The 18,358-nt window shown below is 43.9% G+C and overlaps 5 protein-coding genes across 7 annotated transcripts in view; all 5 read right to left on the reverse strand.

Annotated features, from left to right (window-relative positions):
* Positions 1-505: 505 nt before the first annotated feature.
* Positions 506-1,354, reverse strand: LOC115633942. Its single transcript, XM_030531463.1, has 4 exons — positions 1,319-1,354; positions 1,126-1,266; positions 993-1,059; positions 506-935 (listed from the first exon to the last, which is right to left on the reverse strand). Exons 1-4 carry the CDS (start codon positions 1,352-1,354, stop codon positions 619-621), a joined length of 561 nt encoding a protein of 186 aa, XP_030387323.1. The 3' UTR covers positions 506-618.
* An 830-nt stretch (positions 1,355-2,184) lies between these two features.
* Positions 2,185-10,407, reverse strand: LOC115634704 (glycerophosphocholine phosphodiesterase GPCPD1). Of its 2 annotated transcripts, none has more exons than XM_030532583.1 (2): positions 7,827-8,207; positions 2,185-4,680 (listed from the first exon to the last, which is right to left on the reverse strand). In XM_030532583.1, the coding sequence occupies exons 1-2, from the start codon at positions 7,887-7,889 to the stop codon at positions 2,776-2,778; spliced, it is 1,968 nt and encodes a 655-aa protein (XP_030388443.1). In that variant the 5' UTR covers positions 7,890-8,207; the 3' UTR covers positions 2,185-2,775. The 2 variants fall into 2 exon arrangements, with proteins under 2 accessions (XP_030388443.1, XP_030388444.1); XM_030532584.1 differs by lacking the exon at positions 7,827-8,207 and adding an exon at positions 10,255-10,407 and having other exon boundaries at positions 2,258-4,680.
* Positions 10,408-10,474: 67 nt separating this feature from the next.
* On the reverse strand, positions 10,475-12,684 carry LOC115634705 (tRNA (uracil-5-)-methyltransferase homolog A). Its single transcript, XM_030532585.1, has 4 exons — positions 12,410-12,684; positions 11,055-12,348; positions 10,673-10,988; positions 10,475-10,611 (listed from the first exon to the last, which is right to left on the reverse strand). The coding sequence occupies exons 1-3, from the start codon at positions 12,656-12,658 to the stop codon at positions 10,678-10,680; spliced, it is 1,854 nt and encodes a 617-aa protein (XP_030388445.1). The 5' UTR covers positions 12,659-12,684; the 3' UTR covers positions 10,475-10,611; positions 10,673-10,677.
* Positions 12,685-13,104: 420 nt separating this feature from the next.
* Positions 13,105-15,175, reverse strand: LOC115633953 (SET domain-containing protein SmydA-8). Its single transcript, XM_030531473.1, has 4 exons — positions 14,156-15,175; positions 13,839-14,100; positions 13,607-13,776; positions 13,105-13,547 (listed from the first exon to the last, which is right to left on the reverse strand). The coding sequence occupies exons 1-4, from the start codon at positions 15,173-15,175 to the stop codon at positions 13,419-13,421; spliced, it is 1,581 nt and encodes a 526-aa protein (XP_030387333.1). The 3' UTR covers positions 13,105-13,418.
* An 853-nt stretch (positions 15,176-16,028) lies between these two features.
* LOC115628438 (protein naked cuticle) overlaps positions 16,029-18,358 on the reverse strand; it is a 42,713-nt gene continuing 40,383 nt past the window's right edge. The window contains exon 5 of one of the 2 annotated variants that reach the window (XM_030524539.1): positions 16,029-18,138. In XM_030524539.1, the coding sequence (XP_030380399.1) occupies positions 16,830-18,138 (1,309 nt within the window). In that variant the 3' untranslated portion in view covers positions 16,029-16,829. The remainder of the gene's footprint in view (positions 18,139-18,358) is intronic. The other variant, XM_030524548.1, reaches the window with a different exon arrangement.

The following is an 18,358-nucleotide window of genomic DNA, read 5'->3' on the forward strand; positions in this document are numbered from 1 at the left end:
TGAAAGAATGTTGTAATGGTCATTGAGTTTTGTTGGATCTGACGCGTTGGGTCTCTTGGTATGGGATTGGGTCTGGGTATGGGTATGGGTATGGGCCTGAGTCTGAGTCTGGGCGCATCGTTGGATGTAGCGGTCTGTAGCGACTTCCAACTGGTTATTGTCTTGGTTGAGTCAATTAATAGCCCGCACACAACTAATTGGGTTGTTTGGCTTGCCAAATTGTTCGGTTGACTCTTCTTCTTTGGGTATATGTTAATTAGCGACCACTTGGCCGCATTTTGAAAGTTGTCTGCATTAGGGAAGGCAGTTCGACATGCTCTTGAAAACTGGTAACGACTGAGCACAGAACGTGACGGACAAGCATCGGAATAACAGCATAGGTGATGCTACATACTTGTATATTGGCAGATTCGTATCACTTCTTGAATTGTTGACATGAATATACTTGTACACTCATTCAATATCACTTGGACTCGTATAATTTATAATTGTTTATAATGTTCTTAGTGATCAAAGCCAAGGGTACACTTCGATAAAATTGAATCACGCGCACCTCTCTAGTACAAGTATGTTCAATATTTGTTGTCTCACCAAACATTTATTTCACTCTCATTTCCTCTATATATTGTCGTTGACCACCAGCGGCTTGACATAATGGGGGTGATAGTCCAAATGCATGTACTTGTTCAGATGCCAGCGCTGCACGGGCACATCAGTCTGGTTTGTGCAGGTTCTCTGATCGACCAACTTGAAGTCCTTGGTGGCCAGTTGTACGGACTTCAAATACTCTTCCACCTTGTTGAGTACCTCGTTATCGGGGTCTCTGGCACGAGTGTAAATAGCCATTTGATGTCGGTACCAGGGAAGGGAACAATGCAACTCCACGGCAAAGCTACTGTAGTCGACCATCGTTATGCGCGTCCAGTACCGATCCACTACAAAGCAAACGACCAGAAAGAGAGTCAAAGAAAATTCAATTCACTCCAACTTACATTCCTTAAAGAGGCAGCGATCAGTAGCAGTCGGATATGTGGCATAAATCCACCAAATGCCTTTTATCTGTGAAAATTTGATGAATCATAAATAAGTTATAGCTTCATTAGTACAATTATAGTAAACACGTACCTTTTCACTATCCACGGGGTACTCTTTGTATAAGCATTTCCAAGCCCAGCCACTGACTGCTGACCCACACAGAAGCCAGGGCAGCCAAGTCCCCAAAATCAATGAGCCCAAGCTCCAGCTAAGGCGTTGGCTCCCATGTGGCTACATGTAAATTAGAGGCTGTATAATGGGTCATAAAGTTCCACAATCTTACTTGTCTGCGTCTGAGCTGTCGCATTTGTGGCGACATCCGAGCTTTGTGTAACCTAAGCATGACATTGGCGGGGGATTACTACGTTAATGGCATGTGGTCACAACATTTTTCATGGACGTTCTAGCATTCATTTTTACATTCGTCAGGGCAATTGAACGGACAGAGGCAAAGCAACTGGATAACTACTAAATACAAGGCAGAGACAGTTTTGAACCAATTCTCATAAACATATAATAATAATTAATAAAGCCATCTTGTCAAATAGAAATGCCAGGAAGAAGATAATAGTACTTGTAGAGAGACGTAAGTAAAATCAATCATCTTTAGTCAAAAATTGCATTCCACCTTGAGTTGACTTTTATTTTTCTTCTCTCTGAGAGTTCAGAGTTTATCATTAATTAATTAAAAAAAGTTGAAAAATCAAGTGCAACTGTTAACTAATCTTGCTTTGATTCATACAAGTATATACCTGTATACATCATTTTTGGTGTGTAAGATTTAAAAAGAGAGCTCCAAGAAACTTAGACTGTGTAGTGTTTCCCAAATTTTATCGAGCAGTGTACTCAAATTCTAATCCCACACAAACTTAGTCTTCGTAGTGTTTCCCAAATTTTAGCGAGCAGTGTACACAAATTCTAATCCCACACAAAGCTTTCTTCGTTGCTTGAATTCTTTAATGTTTTCAATGAAGACTTGGCAACTCAAATACTGAGTGAAGAGTCGGGAGGAGGGTGCTTTTAAAATTGGTCAACCTTACTAAGGGAAAACAAGTTCTTTGTTATTAATAAAGTGTAGCTTTATTTATTGGCATTCTTTGTTTTATTTTTGTTTTTTGTACATTACCAATCTTCAATTTTGTTTATGTATATTTTAAAATATATTGCTTTTTATTTGATTTTCGAATATCGTGTGTAATCAAAAATAGTATGCAGGTGGTAGTTTGCGTTTAAGAGTAACATTGTGTATATAAATCCATATATTATTTTTAACTGCTTTGCATTTGCTTAGCTGTCCTGGTTCATTGTCTTTATAATACCAATCCTGCGTTCTCTCCTACACATGTACATATCGTGGGGTAAACCCCAACAAGTTGGCGTCTTGATTAACATTAACAACTGACTTTGTCTCGCCTTTAATTCTCGCTATTCTACTTTTTTTATTGTACATTGAACTTAATTGTTAATCATTATCACCGCTTGTCAAACAAGAAAAGCAACGCTCATTATTTTATACATTCTTAGATAAACAATCTATACGAGTTAATTATTTCCTTTTTTTAGACATATAGTATGCATGTATGCGATTAGCTCGCCCGCTATAGATTGGAATGGGGGCTCTTGCAATTTATAAAGCGTCTTTGCATTAATTATCGTATTTAAAAGATAACAAATTACATGTGTGAAAAAATATGAAGTATATTTTAAAAGTATACTACCCCCCTGCTTAAGGCCAGCTTCTTAAACCGGACACTGCGCCTCGAACTCCGCCAGCAGCGCGGTCGAGTTGAAGAACGCCCGCTGCTTGTCTTTATTAATGTAGAGATTGGTCCGATCGTAGCATGTGGCCGTTGCTCCGATATCCGTGAAGTACTTCACGCGCTCCTTGGAATTGCAGTCGTCACCCCATATGACGGCAATTTGTCCTTGTGCGCGGGCCTGCTCCAGCATTTGTGCACCCTCCTCGCCCAGAAAATCCTCGGCGTGTGGCGCAGTACCGGCCAGTTCAAAGGCTTGCGCGTTGTTTATGGCAGCGGCAAAGGTGCGCGTGCGCAGATCGCTGAAGGGCTGCCACTTCTTCGTCTGGCCCATGGTGAGGAACATGACGGGGAAGAGGTTTTGCTTGAAGCGCAGCATGGTACACATATCGGCGTCAAAGCTGGAAAATATCAACGGTCGACCACACCCATGGCCAATAACCGTCTGTAGCACACGATCGGCAAAGAAGTTCTTGTCGATTGTCTGTTCTGCCTCCACGCCGCCACCCTCTTTTCCCTGCGGCCACTTGATTTCGACATCAATGCCTAGCGAACGCGGCAGCTGCTCCAGAACCTCGACCAGGCGGGGAAAGATGCGATGCTCGGCACGGGGCTCGGCGTTGTGGGAAGGGTACTCCACTACCTTGCCCTCGATGACTGCAAAGATACGCAGGCGCTTCAGCTGCTCGTAACTAACATCCTTGATCAGCACATATTCCAGCTGTTCGGCACGCTCGATAACCTTGCCTTGGCGTGCTGTGCGCAACCCGAAGTCGTGGTAAATCACCGGAATGCCATCGGCCGTCAGATGAACGTCCAGCTCAATCATGTCAGCCAGATAGTGGTGGGCGCTCAGAAAGGACGCAATCGTGTTTTCCCGCTCTTCAGGGGCATCCGCAATGTAAGACTTGCCATTGCCGCGATGACCCACGTCCAGATTGGGCCAACTTTTTGGCCAGTAATGGGCATAGGTGTTTCTGAAGTCCAGCGACGACAGGTTGTAGGGCTGCACAACCACATAGGGCAGGCGCAAACGGGCAATGACTACCTCCGGCTCTTTTTCAGACTTGATGGCCAGCTGCAGTAAGCCCTCACTACCCTGCAGCTGCTCCGTACTGAGGCGAGCGCTGCCAATCAACTCGTTCTGGAGACTGTAGCACTCCAGCCTGAAGGACTGCCGACCGCCAGTCAATGGCAGAGTGATGTGGAAGATAACAACATCGCTCTTGGTATAGTTCACACCATGTGCTGGCTGCTGCTGTAGCTGACTGCTGCCGTAGCGCTGCTTGCTGACCTCCACCTGTAGTCCGGTTGTCGCCTCCACGGGCACCACCTTCAGCTGTATATGCTGTGGGTCGAACTGCTCGATGTCGTGCACCTGGAACATCTTCTCGCCGTTGAACTTCAGCTGAACAACAGCCTCCTGGGTGAGCCAGCCACGATGCACTTGCGTCTCGGCACCGGCACTGACCACTCCAAAGTTATCTGGCAGCTGCTCGCTGCAGTCGTCAGCGCAGGGCCCCAACTGACGAGGCTTGAAGCTCGTCTCCCAGCGACGTATTTGCTTATGACCCAGCGCGTCCTGCACGTAGACGAAGTAACGGTACTGCAGCCGACGGCAGGCGTGCAGGAGAACCGTGGTATGCCAATTCAGGTCATCCACGCGCTGGAGGGTCACGGAGCGTCCCAACTGCCATTCGCCCAGAGCCTTGGCGTCCCCAGTCAGGGCCAGCTGCTCCTCCTCGGCCAGAGGCGACTGCAAACGCACATTGAAGGTACGCAGGATTGGTTTGCAGACGCTTGCGGATTGGATTTGCTCGTCCAACAGCTCGTTGCTAGCATAGTTGTTATGCACTATCGCTGCTGCGGCATCCACGTACGCGGCGCACTGTAAGAGAGAGAGAACGAACAGAATGGCGGTGGTTAGTGCTTGGAGTCGAGACATGGCGACAGTTGGGCTACGCGACAGCGACTGACGACTACAGCCGCACAGCAGAGTGCTAATAAGTTTCAACAAAGCCGACATCAGCTTAGCTTTCGCTTGACCCCCCAATCTCTGTTTTTGCGCACATCAAACTAATTATAGCTTCCACAGCTGATTTGATGTGCGCCCCGATAGTGGTTCGGCCTGTTTTCGACGGGTTTATCAGCTTAATGGGCACTTTTCAGTGGGCGCCGTTCCAAGCACGAGATGCGCTTTGTACTGTGCGGTCTAACAATCGTATTACCCTCCTCCCCCAACCCACCTACAGCAGCGCTACGATAACCGTAGTTTGTTAGCAAATAACATCACGTGTTCGAGCTCATTTCCTTATGGGCAACATATTTTAGATTAGGCTCATAGTTGAATGTGCGGATGGCGCGTGTGTTTGTGTATATTGTCGGTGTTTAGATGCGGATAAGCGAATCGGCTAGCACCCAGAGCTCTCCAAAAATATACCCTCCTAAGAAACGAAGCGATCGATAACTTACCTAATAAAAGCGTGCAACAAGTTGCAAGGATTTTTTGATCGAAATCGATATTGTCATCCGAAACATATGATACGTTCATTTTATTCCAGACATTGGTTTATTGTACGACATGTAACTGGAATTCTGTCGAAACTTGTTCAATTTTGTAAAGGAGAAAAATAAAATGTAGCCTATAATTGCAGTGTATAACTTCAGAAATCGAATCTAAGGCATTGAATATTATAATAATATTACGGATAACGGATACGTAAAATCTGCGAAGCCGATTATACAAACAAGAAGCCACATGTCTTGCCGATGGCGACAGCCATTTGTAACAAAGACAAAGCCTTGGTGCAAAACGTTTCAAATTTGAAACCAAAAGGTACATTATATTTTGTATTAAAACTGAGTGATAAAGACTCGATCGTTCTTACGATAATATCAGGTATCTGTGTACTGCGGCTAAAATGGATTTGTGATTCAAAAATATGTTCAACATCTCTTACTTCTATCATAAGCTTTACTGAATTCTACAGAAAATTATCGCCTTCGTTCTTAGTCGCTCGCATTACCTTGTTGTTGAACGCGGGTAAAATAAGATGGGTGCGATGCCGCAGCTGTGGCTGCAGTAGTTGTTGTTCTTGCGGTCTGTGAGGCCACAGCCTACAATAGGTGGTGATGATGCAACCGCCAAACATCCCGCATTTGGTGGTTGAGGGAATACGTTTGAGTAGCTGGGCTGAGCCCATAAATCACTATAGCGAATAACGCGTTGCGTTGGCAAAACTCGTATAAAACGCTCTATTGTTTATACATTTTTACAACAAATGCATGCCATTCATATCACGAAAAGACCCACAAGAGCGGATGGCGGCGCAAAGACTACCTTGGCAACAATTCAAAAATTTCTGCCAGATACTCACAAAAGACTCGTATGTTCTGATAAAAGTTTTGGAAGCATTTGGCTAATAGAATGACTTTCAAAACGCTTGTTTTCTGTTGTGGTGGAAGCTCTAGCCTATATTTCTCAGTATTCGATTAGTTATTTTTGGTGTTTTACGTCAACTGTTCTTTAATGCGAAGAGCCAGCGCGCGTTTTCCTAGCGATTTCCGCTGCTTGACACAATTAGCGCTGCCTTCCCAATTGGCGCACGAGCGCACAAAAGTTTATTGCTAAGAATAAAATTAGCACACGTACTAAAAACAAAAGAAAAAGCTCCACTGGTTTGCCATAAATTACAGCAATTATTTGAATTGTTTTTCGGCATTTCAACCAAATAATAAGTTATATTTTGAAGTTAATTAATTTTATGCAACTGTATTCCCTTTTTACCGCTTTTCTGATCACGTGTTTGAAAAACAAACAAAGGGCATAATGTCAGAGCACAGTAATGCGCAAAAGCGAGACGCAGGCGTACAGAGTCATCTGTTCTTTGTTTTGGGAAATTTGCAAGCAAAAGCTTTGCACGTAGCACGCCGTTATTTATTATTTATAGCAAGTGCGCTAAGCGGATGAAAGAGCTTTGCACTTATGTATGTATGTAGCTTGAAACGAGGGGTTTATGGAACAACGTGGGGGCATGTGTCTGTGTGTTTGTTTGTTCGCTTATCAGTGATAAGCTCAAGTTGATTTTAATTAAATAAAACACACCATGTGGAAAGCGCTTGTAAATCTTATGATAATCTAATCTATGGATTGCAACCATTGCCCAGTCCAGTAATATGACCTGTGTACCTATTTGCAACATGTGGCATATTGAAAAGCTTTAACGTCTACTAATCAAAACAGTGACTCTACTCTGAAAGCGGAATCGTTAGTGCAAAAAAGTGAGCAACATCGTGATTTTAAATAATGGAAGTATCAGGCGATTGCGTGTGCAGTAAATTAAACTACGTTTTAGTGCATCTAGTATAATGCAATTTTTATCATTATGACAAGCTATAATATTCTAAAAGAAATAAACTGATGTAATGAGTTTAGTAGACGTGATATAATAAATCGTACCTGTAGGTACAAAGAATTTGTCAAGCCAAATGAACTCATTTTTATCTATAAAGTCAAGCTACGTATATACATATGTATATGTATTTGCTATTCTTTGTTTTATTAAAAGGAATTGCGATTAAGCACACATACATGTGCATGTATGTATGTACGAGACGGTATAAATATATATAAATCTTATTCGCTCTACCTTATTGTTTTCAACGGAACTAACAACATTTATACGAGAAACAATAAACAACGACTATGTCGCCTCTTTGTCATACCCCCATCAATTTCTTGGCAAAGTCAACACCGTCTGTGCCTCGAACACTACATTATTGATTTTAGTTCGTATGTACAAATGAACATATGTATGTATGTACATTTGTATGCATGTTTGTATATACAATGTATTCATACATACACCCAACCAATTGCATAAACAAACAAACAAGACATGCAAGACCTGCCAGCTGTGCAGTTGGATTGGGGCTGACCTTCAGCGAGCTAAAAGTCACACCTTAAGGCGCAACTTCCGACCCCCCTGTTTGTGTTTGCACAACACTATGATTGCAAGTTGAACCCATAATTACATTTTCCATATCCTCATCCAGTGTTTGCGCCTCCAGCGGCGTCAGCAGCATCGGTACGGACATATTTTGCGAAGGAAGCTGGACCACGGATCACTCACGCAATGTTTAAAAGTTAAAAGTTAGACTTTGGTTTGTTATGTTTAAAACTTTAATATTTTTCTAGGTATGATATCACAGTTGGTTTGTAGCAGGTGTTCCACTATGCGGCGTGTGCGCACTTTTGGTTCGCAATCTATTAAGTATGCATTTTGTCTGGTATCCTTTTGATGCTTTGCAGGGACCTTTGGTCTTTGTGTAAATTAGCACTTTCTGATTTCCTTTATTTTTGTGTCTTTAAATGACGCTTCGACGTCGTCGTCGCTCCGACGTTGCAGGCGCAACTGTTGCCAACGCTTTTGTTGTGCGCGCAATTTAAACGATTTCTTTTTATCGAAATCCGCCCAAAAGCTTTTCGTGTGTATTTCTTTACGAGCTCTGCGACTGTGGCTACGATTACGATGATGACGACGGCGGCAGCGTGTGCGATTTGTTGTGATTTTTGCTGGCGGGTACAGTTGCTGCTTGACTTTTTTAAATACAAAACAAAATGTTGTCGGCCTCTGAGTTGGCAACAACAATAACAACGGCACATTTAATAATAAAAATATTTTACTCCACCACTTCTCAACTATGCTAGTCCCATATCAAAAGCTCAAGCTTATTCAGAAATGAACTTTTATGAAGGTGACAACCACACGCACATGCTCCCCCAAACAATTGACCAACCATGCAAAACGTGTTGGTCGTGTGCGCTGCTGACGCCGCTGCTGTGGACGCACGTGAAAAGTTGCGCAGCAGCCCAGCCCACAAAACGGGAGTCTAGATGCCACTAATAATTCTCTCTACGCCTTTCTCGCTCTCTATTCCTCTCTGCCGCTTTTTGCTTACGTCAGCGAAAAAGCTTGCAAACCGGTTCTCGGCGGCTGCCATTTGTTTTGTTTACGTTTTCTGGCACCAGCAGGTACTCCTAGGTTCTATAAACATCAACAGCCATTATTATTTCCTTGCAAGCTTTCGTATTTTATATCACATGGCGCATGACATCAAAGCTTGTACCATTCCCCTCAAGGTTCTCTTAATATAACTATGTATGTATGTTGCTAGATGCGCTTTAAAAGTGGGTGTGTCTCCGCCAGTAAATAAATTGAATTAAACGACCGTTGTGCGTGTGTTTTTTATGCTGAGTGCTATTTTCTCATGCTTTCTCAACATGGCGACTTTGTGCGACACTCGGATGCTCCCGCGCATGTTTATTTTGTGTAGATGTACATATACTTTGTGTATGTACGAATATGTATGTCGATCAATAGTCTAGAGCATTTTATTTCGTTTTAATCGTCTGGGTGCAAAGTACAATTGGTTTTTAACACAAACAACTTTTGTTTATGCATACATATGAATATTGTAAATATATAAGTAAACAAGTGTATGCATGTGTGTGCTTGTAGTTGTGTACACGTGCCACCCAGAACTGACCGAAATAGTTATGCCAAGCACTCAATCAGATGTTCGCATGCAACAAGTATTACAAGTCTGAATCTATTTCCATATGTTTGTGTTTATACATACACGTACATAAGTATGTACATATGTATGTAGGTTTAGCTAAATAGTATGTGTACACCGTGATTTTAGTCACGTTTACTCAGCTTTACTTTTTCCCACAGCAACATTTTTACACATTTTGTTTTCAATTTGTCGTTTTAAGTTGTTTACATCATTACAAGCGCGTTTAATACATTTGAACAAAAATGTGGTAAACAACTCTTACAAGGGCAGGGGTGTGTGTTTTGTTTTATTCTTATTCCTTAAGTTCTTAAAGGCACAGTTCAATAAAAATTGTTCTGTCCTCAAACATAGCCTGGACAAGCTGTGGAATTGGTCAAAGACTTGCATTACAAATCTATCAGATCTATCATTTAAGTATAGAAACTGATAGAATAAATTTGTAAATACCCTCTACCCCGACGCCATTCTACTTAAGTAATCTTTGTTATCCTAGCAATTACGAGTATGTATCTGGCAATCGGTGCAAAACAACTCTGAGTCAACTTTTTATTTTATTAATTTACTGACGCACTGTGGTCTGAAGTCACATCAACATCGCTGCTCTATATATATATATAGTTCTTATTGAAGGACTGGGGAAGTTTATTCGTAGTATATAGAGCGGTCCTCATTCCTTCTAGATACCAAGGCCCTTAGTTATGGTGCCATATTGCTCAGAGCAACTAGTTTGAGAAACACTTGTTGCAGATATTTTACAATACAATTGCTATATGTGTAAGTTAGCCTTATTTTTGCTTTCTTTTACAAAAATAATGGCAATTTATTGTAGTTACTGTCTAGTTTTTCAAACATTACATTTATCAAATTTTTTAAACCATACCTGTTGCGACATGATTCAGCTTTAACGCGCAATGCTTGCCCTAAATTCAGGACTTGTCTTCACGCACAAGCACAGCCAGCACGAAATTTTCTTAGTTGCTGTCGCGACTCGAGCACCGCTTAGAACTTGCCACTATTGAATGCGCTTGGGAATGGGCTTGGGCTTAGTGCCTTAAGCAGGAAGTACCGGGCGTTGGCAAAGTGCAAACACAAATAAATCAATTTAAAACAATAAAAGCAAAGCAGCAATGGCAACGGCAGCGACAACACAAAGAGAAGATGATGGATGGCAAGTGACTGCGGCAGAGGATGATAAGCACCGAGGCCTGCAGTGCGAGAACAGTGGCGAAAGAGCGATCTACGAGAAAGAGATAATCAGAGGCGGTCGAAAGACTGTCAATTATGCTGAGCAACTGTACCTGCGTTATGTTTGCTCGGTTGTTGCTACTTCCACTGCCTCAACCTCTGACTTTTGCGCTGAGGCTGTGGACGTAGACGCAGGCGTGGATTTACACGTAGCACGCTCAAATAGAATGACTAGCTCTGTGTGCGTGGTGTGGGGAAACATGTCCACGGCCACTGCAGTTTTGGGATAGAAAGGTTCGCCTTTGTATTGCTTGGATTCGGGACGTGATAGCTCGATAAAATTGCGCTTGGCACTGTGTGGATTGCAGGACACATAAACTAAGCGCGTAATATCACTGGCCGAACGTATGGCAGCAATGGATCGATTGTCTGGAGGGGAAGAGTAAACAATAAATACGTTGCTTCAAGAACATAAAAAAAGTATGTGAAACTCACGTAGTCCTGCTCGTGGTGGGTCTACAACAGCTACTAAGTCCACGGACTTTCCAGGTTCGTAGGCATATACTGCTTCTCGCACCATGCTTTTGATGTAATCGTCAGCATTTCCTGCAAAAAATTTGCAATTGGTGATTCCATTTGTTTGGGCATTGTGTTCGGCATCCTTGATGGCATCCGGCACAATTTCCACGCCCAGTACCTGCTTGCAGTGCTTGGCAAATGCCATGGCAATGGTACCAGTTCCGCAACATATGTCCAGTACAGTCGTATCTTTAGTGGGTGCTGCCAAGTCTATCGCCTGTTGGTACAGAACAGTGGCACCGGCAGTGTTGATTTGGAAGAACGCTAAAGGGCTGATGCGAAACTGCAGGCCTTGAATTACATCTGTAATGTGGGTGCTTCCCAAGAGGTACTCAACAGGATTGACCATCTGTCCGGCCTCACGATGCTTTACGTCCTGGTAGTAAAGCGACGTGCACTTATGTTCTGCATCCGGTTCTACTCGAGCATAGAATTGCCTGAGCTCTTCTTTTAGCTCTATAAGCTCCGCCTCGCTGAGATTTGACGAGTAAATCCCAGCGACTAGCATCAATTCGCCCGTTGCACTCGAGCTGCGCACCATGAGCTGTCGAAAGTGCCCGGTATTGCCCACAGGATTAAAGGGAATAAACTTGGACTGTCGTACCAGTTGCTGGAAGCTACGTGCCGCCCATTTCGCCTGCGCAGGCAAGTGCGGCAACTGTTCCACCTCGTCCACCTCCACGGATCCGTCACTGTAGCTGCCTAATCGAAAGCCCACCACAATCTCTCCAGCTGCATTTTTTCCCACCGTGAACTCGTTCTTGTTACGATAGCCATCGACATTTGGCGATGGCAGCACGCCTTTGAAGTTAAACTTGTCTATGTGAGGCTTGGCATCGGCATTCAAGCGTCGCAACTCTTGTGTGTACTTCCTCAACAAGGACCCCATTTCGTCGGTTTTTTGCTGCAGCTGTTGCTCATATGCCATAGTGGCCAGTGGACATGTTGCCTCTACTGCTGTGCGCTGGCGCTTCTTCGTTTCATTCCCGTTATCTGCCTCAGCTCGGCGTTTGTGCAATGGATCCGCTGAAGCTTTGGCTGCCATCGCTTTTAATACCTTACCCTTCCACTTGTAGCCGTTGAGTGTTTCCAAGGCACGCAGCTGGTCTTCTTGTGTGCGAAAGCAAACAAAGGCAAATTCTTTGCGCGAGGGTGACTTGATCTTTGTCATGTCCAGCTTAAGTGTGCTTTTCAGCAGCTTCTTGAACTCCTAAAAACAGAAGTAAGTTATTATTGAACTTGGGGTAAAGGGTTTGGTGTTGTATACACACGCCGATGCCGAAGTAGCCCATATTCTTCACTTCAATTTTATATATCTCTGACGTAAACTCGTTGCGTTCCAAATACGCGTACTCCTCGTTGCCTTTTTCATCTGTGGTTGTTGTCGAGACGCCTTCAGGCTCTATGCCTGCTATTATTGGCTCGTCAGTGTTTGTCTTTATTTCTTTCACAGGCGTGTCACTATTTGCGGTGTTGTTTAAAACAATTTCCGCTGTTTCTCTACTCTCCACGCACTCCATGATTTATTTATATTCTTAATAAACAAATAAACCTAAGCCGGCTGCACCACGTGAAGCAACAGTGTGGAGCAGGCCGGTATGGGATGCCACTCTGTCAAAAAAAGAAAAATGCGAAAGTATGGCACTCTGCAACCAGTACTGCACGCTAAAATTTTTCCCGTCAGATTGTAGCTTTACAGCTATTTTATAAATTCACGTAGTGAAAAAGCAAGATTTGTTCAAAATCAAGCATTTGTTTACAAAGAATTAACCAAAATTTACTCACAATTAAGCTTTAAAATTATATTAAAGATTGATTCTTGATTTGCATAACAAATTTTATAAATGCAAGCCGCCATAAAGTTCCCCTCTAAATTAATAAAATTGTTTAATAAATCGCGTAAGATCTAGTATTTGGATTAAAGTATTTTCGTTGTTAAGAATTGTAAATATTAAAAACATATTCATAAGTTATAATGATTGTATTTGTAGAGATATAACAATATATTATGATAGGTATTTACAACAGTTGAAAATTGATTTTGATTTGTGGTCAGCCCGGGCTTTTTTCCACAACCATTTCATGTTGATGAATGTACAAATAAAACCTATTCATTTGGTCTTTATCAAAACGTTTTGTTCGTTTCCGGGAAACTCAATATTGCCTGCGAACCTGTGTGCATAATGCTTGTTAAAAAGCTAGTTGCTACAACACTTTAGTTTTAAAAGTAGAGGACTCGTTTGTTTCAAATTTAATTATTAATTTATTATTTTTCATCCATTATTTAAAACGTTCCACTGCGTTGTTCAATATCTGTTGACGTTCAGTTATAATTTGTTGCATTTCTCTTTCGTGCTTCATTATGTTTGAAATTTCATCCAGAATGGCAGCTGCCTGCTGAAGTTTTTCCTGAAAATACATTTATTTTTATGTGCAGATCTCTTTTCCAAGAAATGCGAAGCACCTACTTGACAAGCATCAGCGTTTTCCATGCGCGATGCTTGGGACACGAGCGCCTCCTCCAGATCTAATAGTAAATTTCCCCGAAATATGCTCCAGCCGCCATCAAATAGATCCGAAAGCTGAAGGAGCTCCTGACACAGTTCCACCTTACGCTCGAGGTCTGCCTCACTCAGTTCTAGGACGCACTTTAACATATTTTCATCGACATCGACTGTTAAAGTAATCCATTTAGCTCACCTTCCATTAAAAAGCCCGTGGCATTGCCATAAAGCTGAGTCAGCGCGTACTTCGCCTGCAGGACATGCGTGTTTGTCTCATGTAGCTCAACGCGATGCCGGTGTATAAAGTCTTCGAGGGCCAGTGGAGTTGTTTTGTCCATACTCTCAAGCTCCTGCTGCAGTTGTGCATCCCGGGAAAGCACTTCCTTCGCTGTTTTCCTGAGATTGCACAGCTGACACTTCCAAGGGGACGCATTGTTCAGCGGATTCAAGGATATGACCTGTACAGCTTGTTTAATAGTTTGTTCTAGTAGGGCCTCTGGGCCTCACACTCACCTTTCCCACCTTGCATTTGCCGCACAGGTGGGCGCCGACGAAGCTGCCCAGCTCGGTCGCATCCGAGCACCGATCACAGCTACAGTCGAAACACTTGGCCTGGCGCAGATGGAGTCTTCGCTGAATGGTGCTGCGCAGCGGCTGCGTGTACGATATGCTGAGGATCTCGCCCTTGGCTATTTTGCGCTTGGCCAGAAAGACGATGTTCATCTCATCGTCGAAGCGATGCCGCATATTGGGCACGCAATCATGCGAGATCATCGCCGCTTCCGGGAATAGGGCGCGAATCTTGCGCCGCTGCTCCGGCTGACGCACCTCGAAGGTATTGGTGTCGAGGATGGCAGCGATGCGCAGTATTTGCAGCTCCGACCACTCCCGCAGGCCCAGCACCGTCTTAATGAATGTAATAAGATTGGCGCGCAGCACTTGATAAAGCGGCGTATTCAGACGCTCCTGCAAATGATCCTCCAGAGCGCAGAGCCTTGCGTAGGCCGAGGGGTTGCTGTGCTTTAGTTGCATGCAGCGCAGTAGCATGATGACGCAATAGGCGGACTCCTTCTTCTCCTCTTCGCCTGCACTGTAGTTGATCTTAGACTGAAAATTGCTGGCCGTCATCAGCTTGCACTCCTCAACATGTGCGGGGGCGCCTTCGCATTTACTGCCGCACAGCGGCCAACTGCAATGGCGGCACTTGTAATAGTTTCTGTGCGGCGACTCCGGCGGCAACAGGTGCCTGTGGCAGCCTAGACACAGGGGTGCCGATGCGACCTTGGGTCCGATGACCAACGGTGCCTCACGCAATATTTGCTCGCCAGCTTGGAGGTCGCGTGTTGCGCGTAAATGACGGCCGAGCAGCTCGTTGCTGGCAATCTCGTAGCACTTACACTGCTGCTTGTGTCCGCGTTTCCAGTCCTCTTTCTGGTGCTCCCGGCTGCAGTAAACAACGCTCCTGCAGCCAGCACAGAGTTGCGAGGCACGCACTTTGCAGACCGCACAGCTGGTGGGTGGCAATGTTGTCATATTTCCGAATTCCTATTTCGTTGGATCTGGACGGCTACTGGATGTTTGCGTAATGGGCGACGTTCGAAAACTCACTGACCGAAATGTGCTCGAGCATTGGTTGGGAGGAAAGCGATTCGAATTTTCTTTTGTGTCTCCGTTTGTTGCCAAAAGGGAAAAACAACAACTGCAGCGGCGACGGTAGCCACGCTCTCATCTCTTGTCACACAGTCGTGTGGCGGCGCACGACGATTTATTATTAGAAGTTGGACGAACAATACGAAATTTGTTGCTGCCTTTCAGTGTTGTATCGGTGCTCATCGGTTTTCCCGCTAGATATAACCAACTATTTCAGCCAAAAGAAGCCATCAAAAACTTAATAAGGGGACAAAAATAAATGGGATGCATACGTTTTTAATTATATTTATGACTTCAAACTAAACTCTAGATGAAACAAAAGACATCCGATTTGATGTTTAAGGAGATGAGGTATCGTATTGAGGCTTCCTAAGGGATATTTCTGTTGCAATTTAAAGCAAGAGCAGGTTGCATTAACAACCTTTTCTCATAACAAATTAATTATTAAGAAGGGGAATCCTGTGTTTTCAAGTGAACAAAACTGGTTTATTTTTTGACAAACGCGCAATCTGCAGATTACCTCACAAAGTGTCCCTAAGCAACATATACGGGATGAGAAGTCATTGCGTCTAGTTCCCGACATGTATCTGTATTATCCAATGTTACTAGGAATAATTGTTTTCCCATGATTGGCATTTAGTCATACATGGCCACCACAAGGGCTTCTCTTCCATAATTATCATCTCCCAGTTCTCTACTAAAAAACCCATTTAGTGAATTTCTCCCAAAACAAAAGTTTCAATTGGAATTAATAATTTATTTTTTCATAAATTTTCTATATATTTAATTAATTAATTAATATTGTTTAATTGGAAATCAGTCTTTTTTATGTAAATAAGAGTTAAATGCATGTGGTTGTTGTGCTTGTTTGTTGGTATGGAGTTGTTGTTGGTTGTTATGAAGTGTATAGTAGTTTGGGGGAAACAAATAGGTAGTAATTGAACTATAGTCTGTGTTTGTTTTGTTGCATTGTTGCGTGTCTTAATGTTGTTTCGTTAAGTAACTAAAACTATCATTTAAATTAACAGTTTGAAGAACATAAATATCAAATATAGTTAACTTTAGCTTAAAGGAGGCCTTTCAGTATATAGTATATCGTCATATAAACACACAATATTTCTGTAGACAAATGCTATACACAAATCTCTAATAGACAACAATATTTTCATTTTCATTTTCGATTTCAAATTCTTTTTTTGTTCGCAACATAATTGAAAGCTGCCATACATGTTGCCCTGTTGATATGTACCGCAGCGACGCCGCTGATATGCGCGGCAACATGCTGCAAGCACAAGCATAAGCAAAATTTGTGTCTATAGTATGTTGCTAAGGCAAGCGCAATGTTTAGAAAGCTAGCTAACAACAAATAGAAACAGGCCATAATATCTATCGTTGAGTATGCGTAATAAATGCTAATTAAATTACAATTTGCGCTAAATTACGGGAAAGAACATAAGCAACATTCATGTAGTTGTTGGGCTCTAGCAATAGGTTTTGCTCATTTGTGAGTACATAATGCATACAAGTATATTATAGCTTAGACGTCATGCTGCTCCTTGAAGTGATGATAGTGATGGTGTATGTGCTCGTGTACATAGCGATGTATCATGGAGCTGGTGGCGCTGGTGTCGAGCTCCACATCGACCGCATCGTCGGTGTCCACCTGCTTTCCTGTGACCGCCTCTGCCACAGCCTCGCCCACATCATCATTCAGGTCAATTAATGTGTCGGTGCTGACCACCACTTTGTTGGGTGTGGAAGCCAGTGCTGGTTGGGAGGAGCTAGAGAGGTCTCCACTGGTGGACTCCTCGCCCTCGCTGTTCGATGGCGCCAGCAGATGGGCACATTCGAGGGCGTCCCCAAAGACCAGGGGATGCAATGTCTTGGAGCTCTGCGAGCCACCGCTGCTGGAAGTTTCTGGGCGCTGCACTGGCTCCTGCGTAGGACCTCCTGCCGATTGCTGTTTATGTTGTTGCTGCTGCTGCTTGTGACGTTGGCGACGCTCCCCCTTTTGCTGCAGCTGCTCACTGAGCTTAGCATAGATGAGATTGCCATAGTTTTTGTAATCCTTGCTCGAACGCGAGCCAACATTTTGGCGCGTAGAGGTCGAGCAGCTGAGGCGCTGGTAGCCCTGCCCCTGCGATTCCGCCATGTTGTTGCTGTAGCTGCCGTTGTTGCAGCTTCCGCTGCGCAACAACTTGTGGCTGCTCTTCTGCTGTTGGTGCTGCTGCTTGGGAATTGCTGTCGTGACTATCGGCTGCACAGTGGCCACATTGCTTCCATGAACATGGCCATGGGTGGTGGTGGTGGTGGTGGGAGCCGAGGGCTGTGGCGGTGGCGCAGAAGCTGGCGGTGACGAATGACTGCTTCCACCGCCGCAAATGGTCGCGTGTAAAAAAGAGTCGTAGCCACAGAGATTCAGTTTGCTGTGTGCACTGTGACTATTCTGGGCGGCCAACACGGCCGGATTAATGGCCAGTTGCTGATGGTAGATGGGTATGTGCGGTTGGGGAGGGTGGGAATGGGAATGGTTGAGGCTGCTGCTGCCCGTATCGTGGGCCGTGCTGCTTAGCTCGATGTGATTGTTGTTGTTGTTGCTGTTGCTGCTGTTGTGGTTGTTCGTGGGAGTAGTGTTGTTGTTGCTGTTGCTGTTGCATGCCGATCCCGGATTGGGATTGGCATTGAGATTGGGCGGCTGCTGTGTAATGGCTGGACTGTGATGGGCAATTAGCGTAGGTATTTTCGAAACCGTATTTGAGCGTAGGCGTTGCTGCTGCTGTTGTTGTTGTTGTTGTTGATGATGAGACTGTGCCTGCCGTATGGGACTCACATTGGCTTGGGGTTTTCTGCGAGAGAGGAGCAGAGAGAGCGAAGGAATTGGGATTAGTGTACATTATTGATGCATTCTATTAGAATAGGACTGTTGATATCAACAAGCATTCATATCAACAACACATATTCAAAACATTGACTATTCCTGAGGGAGAGGAGGACAGATCAGGGGACTTGCACTGGTCGCCACAAACCAAATGAAAGGAACAAAAATAAGGACATGTTTGGTGGGTT

Source organism: Scaptodrosophila lebanonensis, unplaced genomic scaffold (assembly GCF_003285725.1).
Source record: "Scaptodrosophila lebanonensis strain 11010-0011.00,11010-0021.00 unplaced genomic scaffold, SlebRS2 tig00000001-arrow-pilon, whole genome shotgun sequence".
In the NCBI taxonomy this organism is placed as follows: Eukaryota; Metazoa; Arthropoda; class Insecta; order Diptera; family Drosophilidae; genus Scaptodrosophila; species Scaptodrosophila lebanonensis.

What these genes read in the sequence shown, in the direction of transcription:
- LOC115633942 (XM_030531463.1), bottom strand. Translation starts at nt 1,354, where the DNA reads ATGTCGCCACAAATGCGACAGCTCAGACGCAGACAA. An exon ending in ACCCCGTGGATAGTGAAAAG is followed by an intron (nt 1,060 to 1,125) that starts GTACGTGTTTAC and finishes AAATTTTCACAG; the next exon opens with ATAAAAGGCATTTGGTGGAT. An exon ending in TCGCTGCCTCTTTAAGGAAT is followed by an intron (nt 936 to 992) that starts GTAAGTTGGAGT and finishes TTTGCTTTGTAG; the next exon opens with TGGATCGGTACTGGACGCGC.
- LOC115634705 (XM_030532585.1), bottom strand. Translation starts at nt 12,658, where the DNA reads ATGGAGTGCGTGGAGAGTAGAGAAACAGCGGAAATTGTTTTAAACAAC. An exon ending in TGGGCTACTTCGGCATCGGC is followed by an intron (nt 12,349 to 12,409) that starts GTGTGTATACAA and finishes TTCTGTTTTTAG; the next exon opens with GAGTTCAAGAAGCTGCTGAA. An exon ending in CCCACCACGAGCAGGACTAC is followed by an intron (nt 10,989 to 11,054) that starts GTGAGTTTCACA and finishes CTTCCCCTCCAG; the next exon opens with ACAATCGATCCATTGCTGCC.
- LOC115634704 (XM_030532583.1), bottom strand. Translation starts at nt 7,889, where the DNA reads ATGTCCGTACCGATGCTGCTGACGCCGCTGGAGGCGCAAACACTGGAT. An exon ending in TGGATGAGGATATGGAAAAT is followed by an intron (nt 4,681 to 7,826) that starts GTAATTATGGGT and finishes TCTCTCTTACAG; the next exon opens with TGCGCCGCGTACGTGGATGC.
- LOC115633953 (XM_030531473.1), bottom strand. Translation starts at nt 15,175, where the DNA reads ATGACAACATTGCCACCCACCAGCTGTGCGGTCTGCAAAGTGCGTGCC. An exon ending in CACGGGCTTTTTAATGGAAG is followed by an intron (nt 13,777 to 13,838) that starts GTGAGCTAAATG and finishes AGTGCGTCCTAG; the next exon opens with AACTGAGTGAGGCAGACCTC. An exon ending in AAAACGCTGATGCTTGTCAA is followed by an intron (nt 13,548 to 13,606) that starts GTAGGTGCTTCG and finishes ATGTATTTTCAG; the next exon opens with GAAAAACTTCAGCAGGCAGC.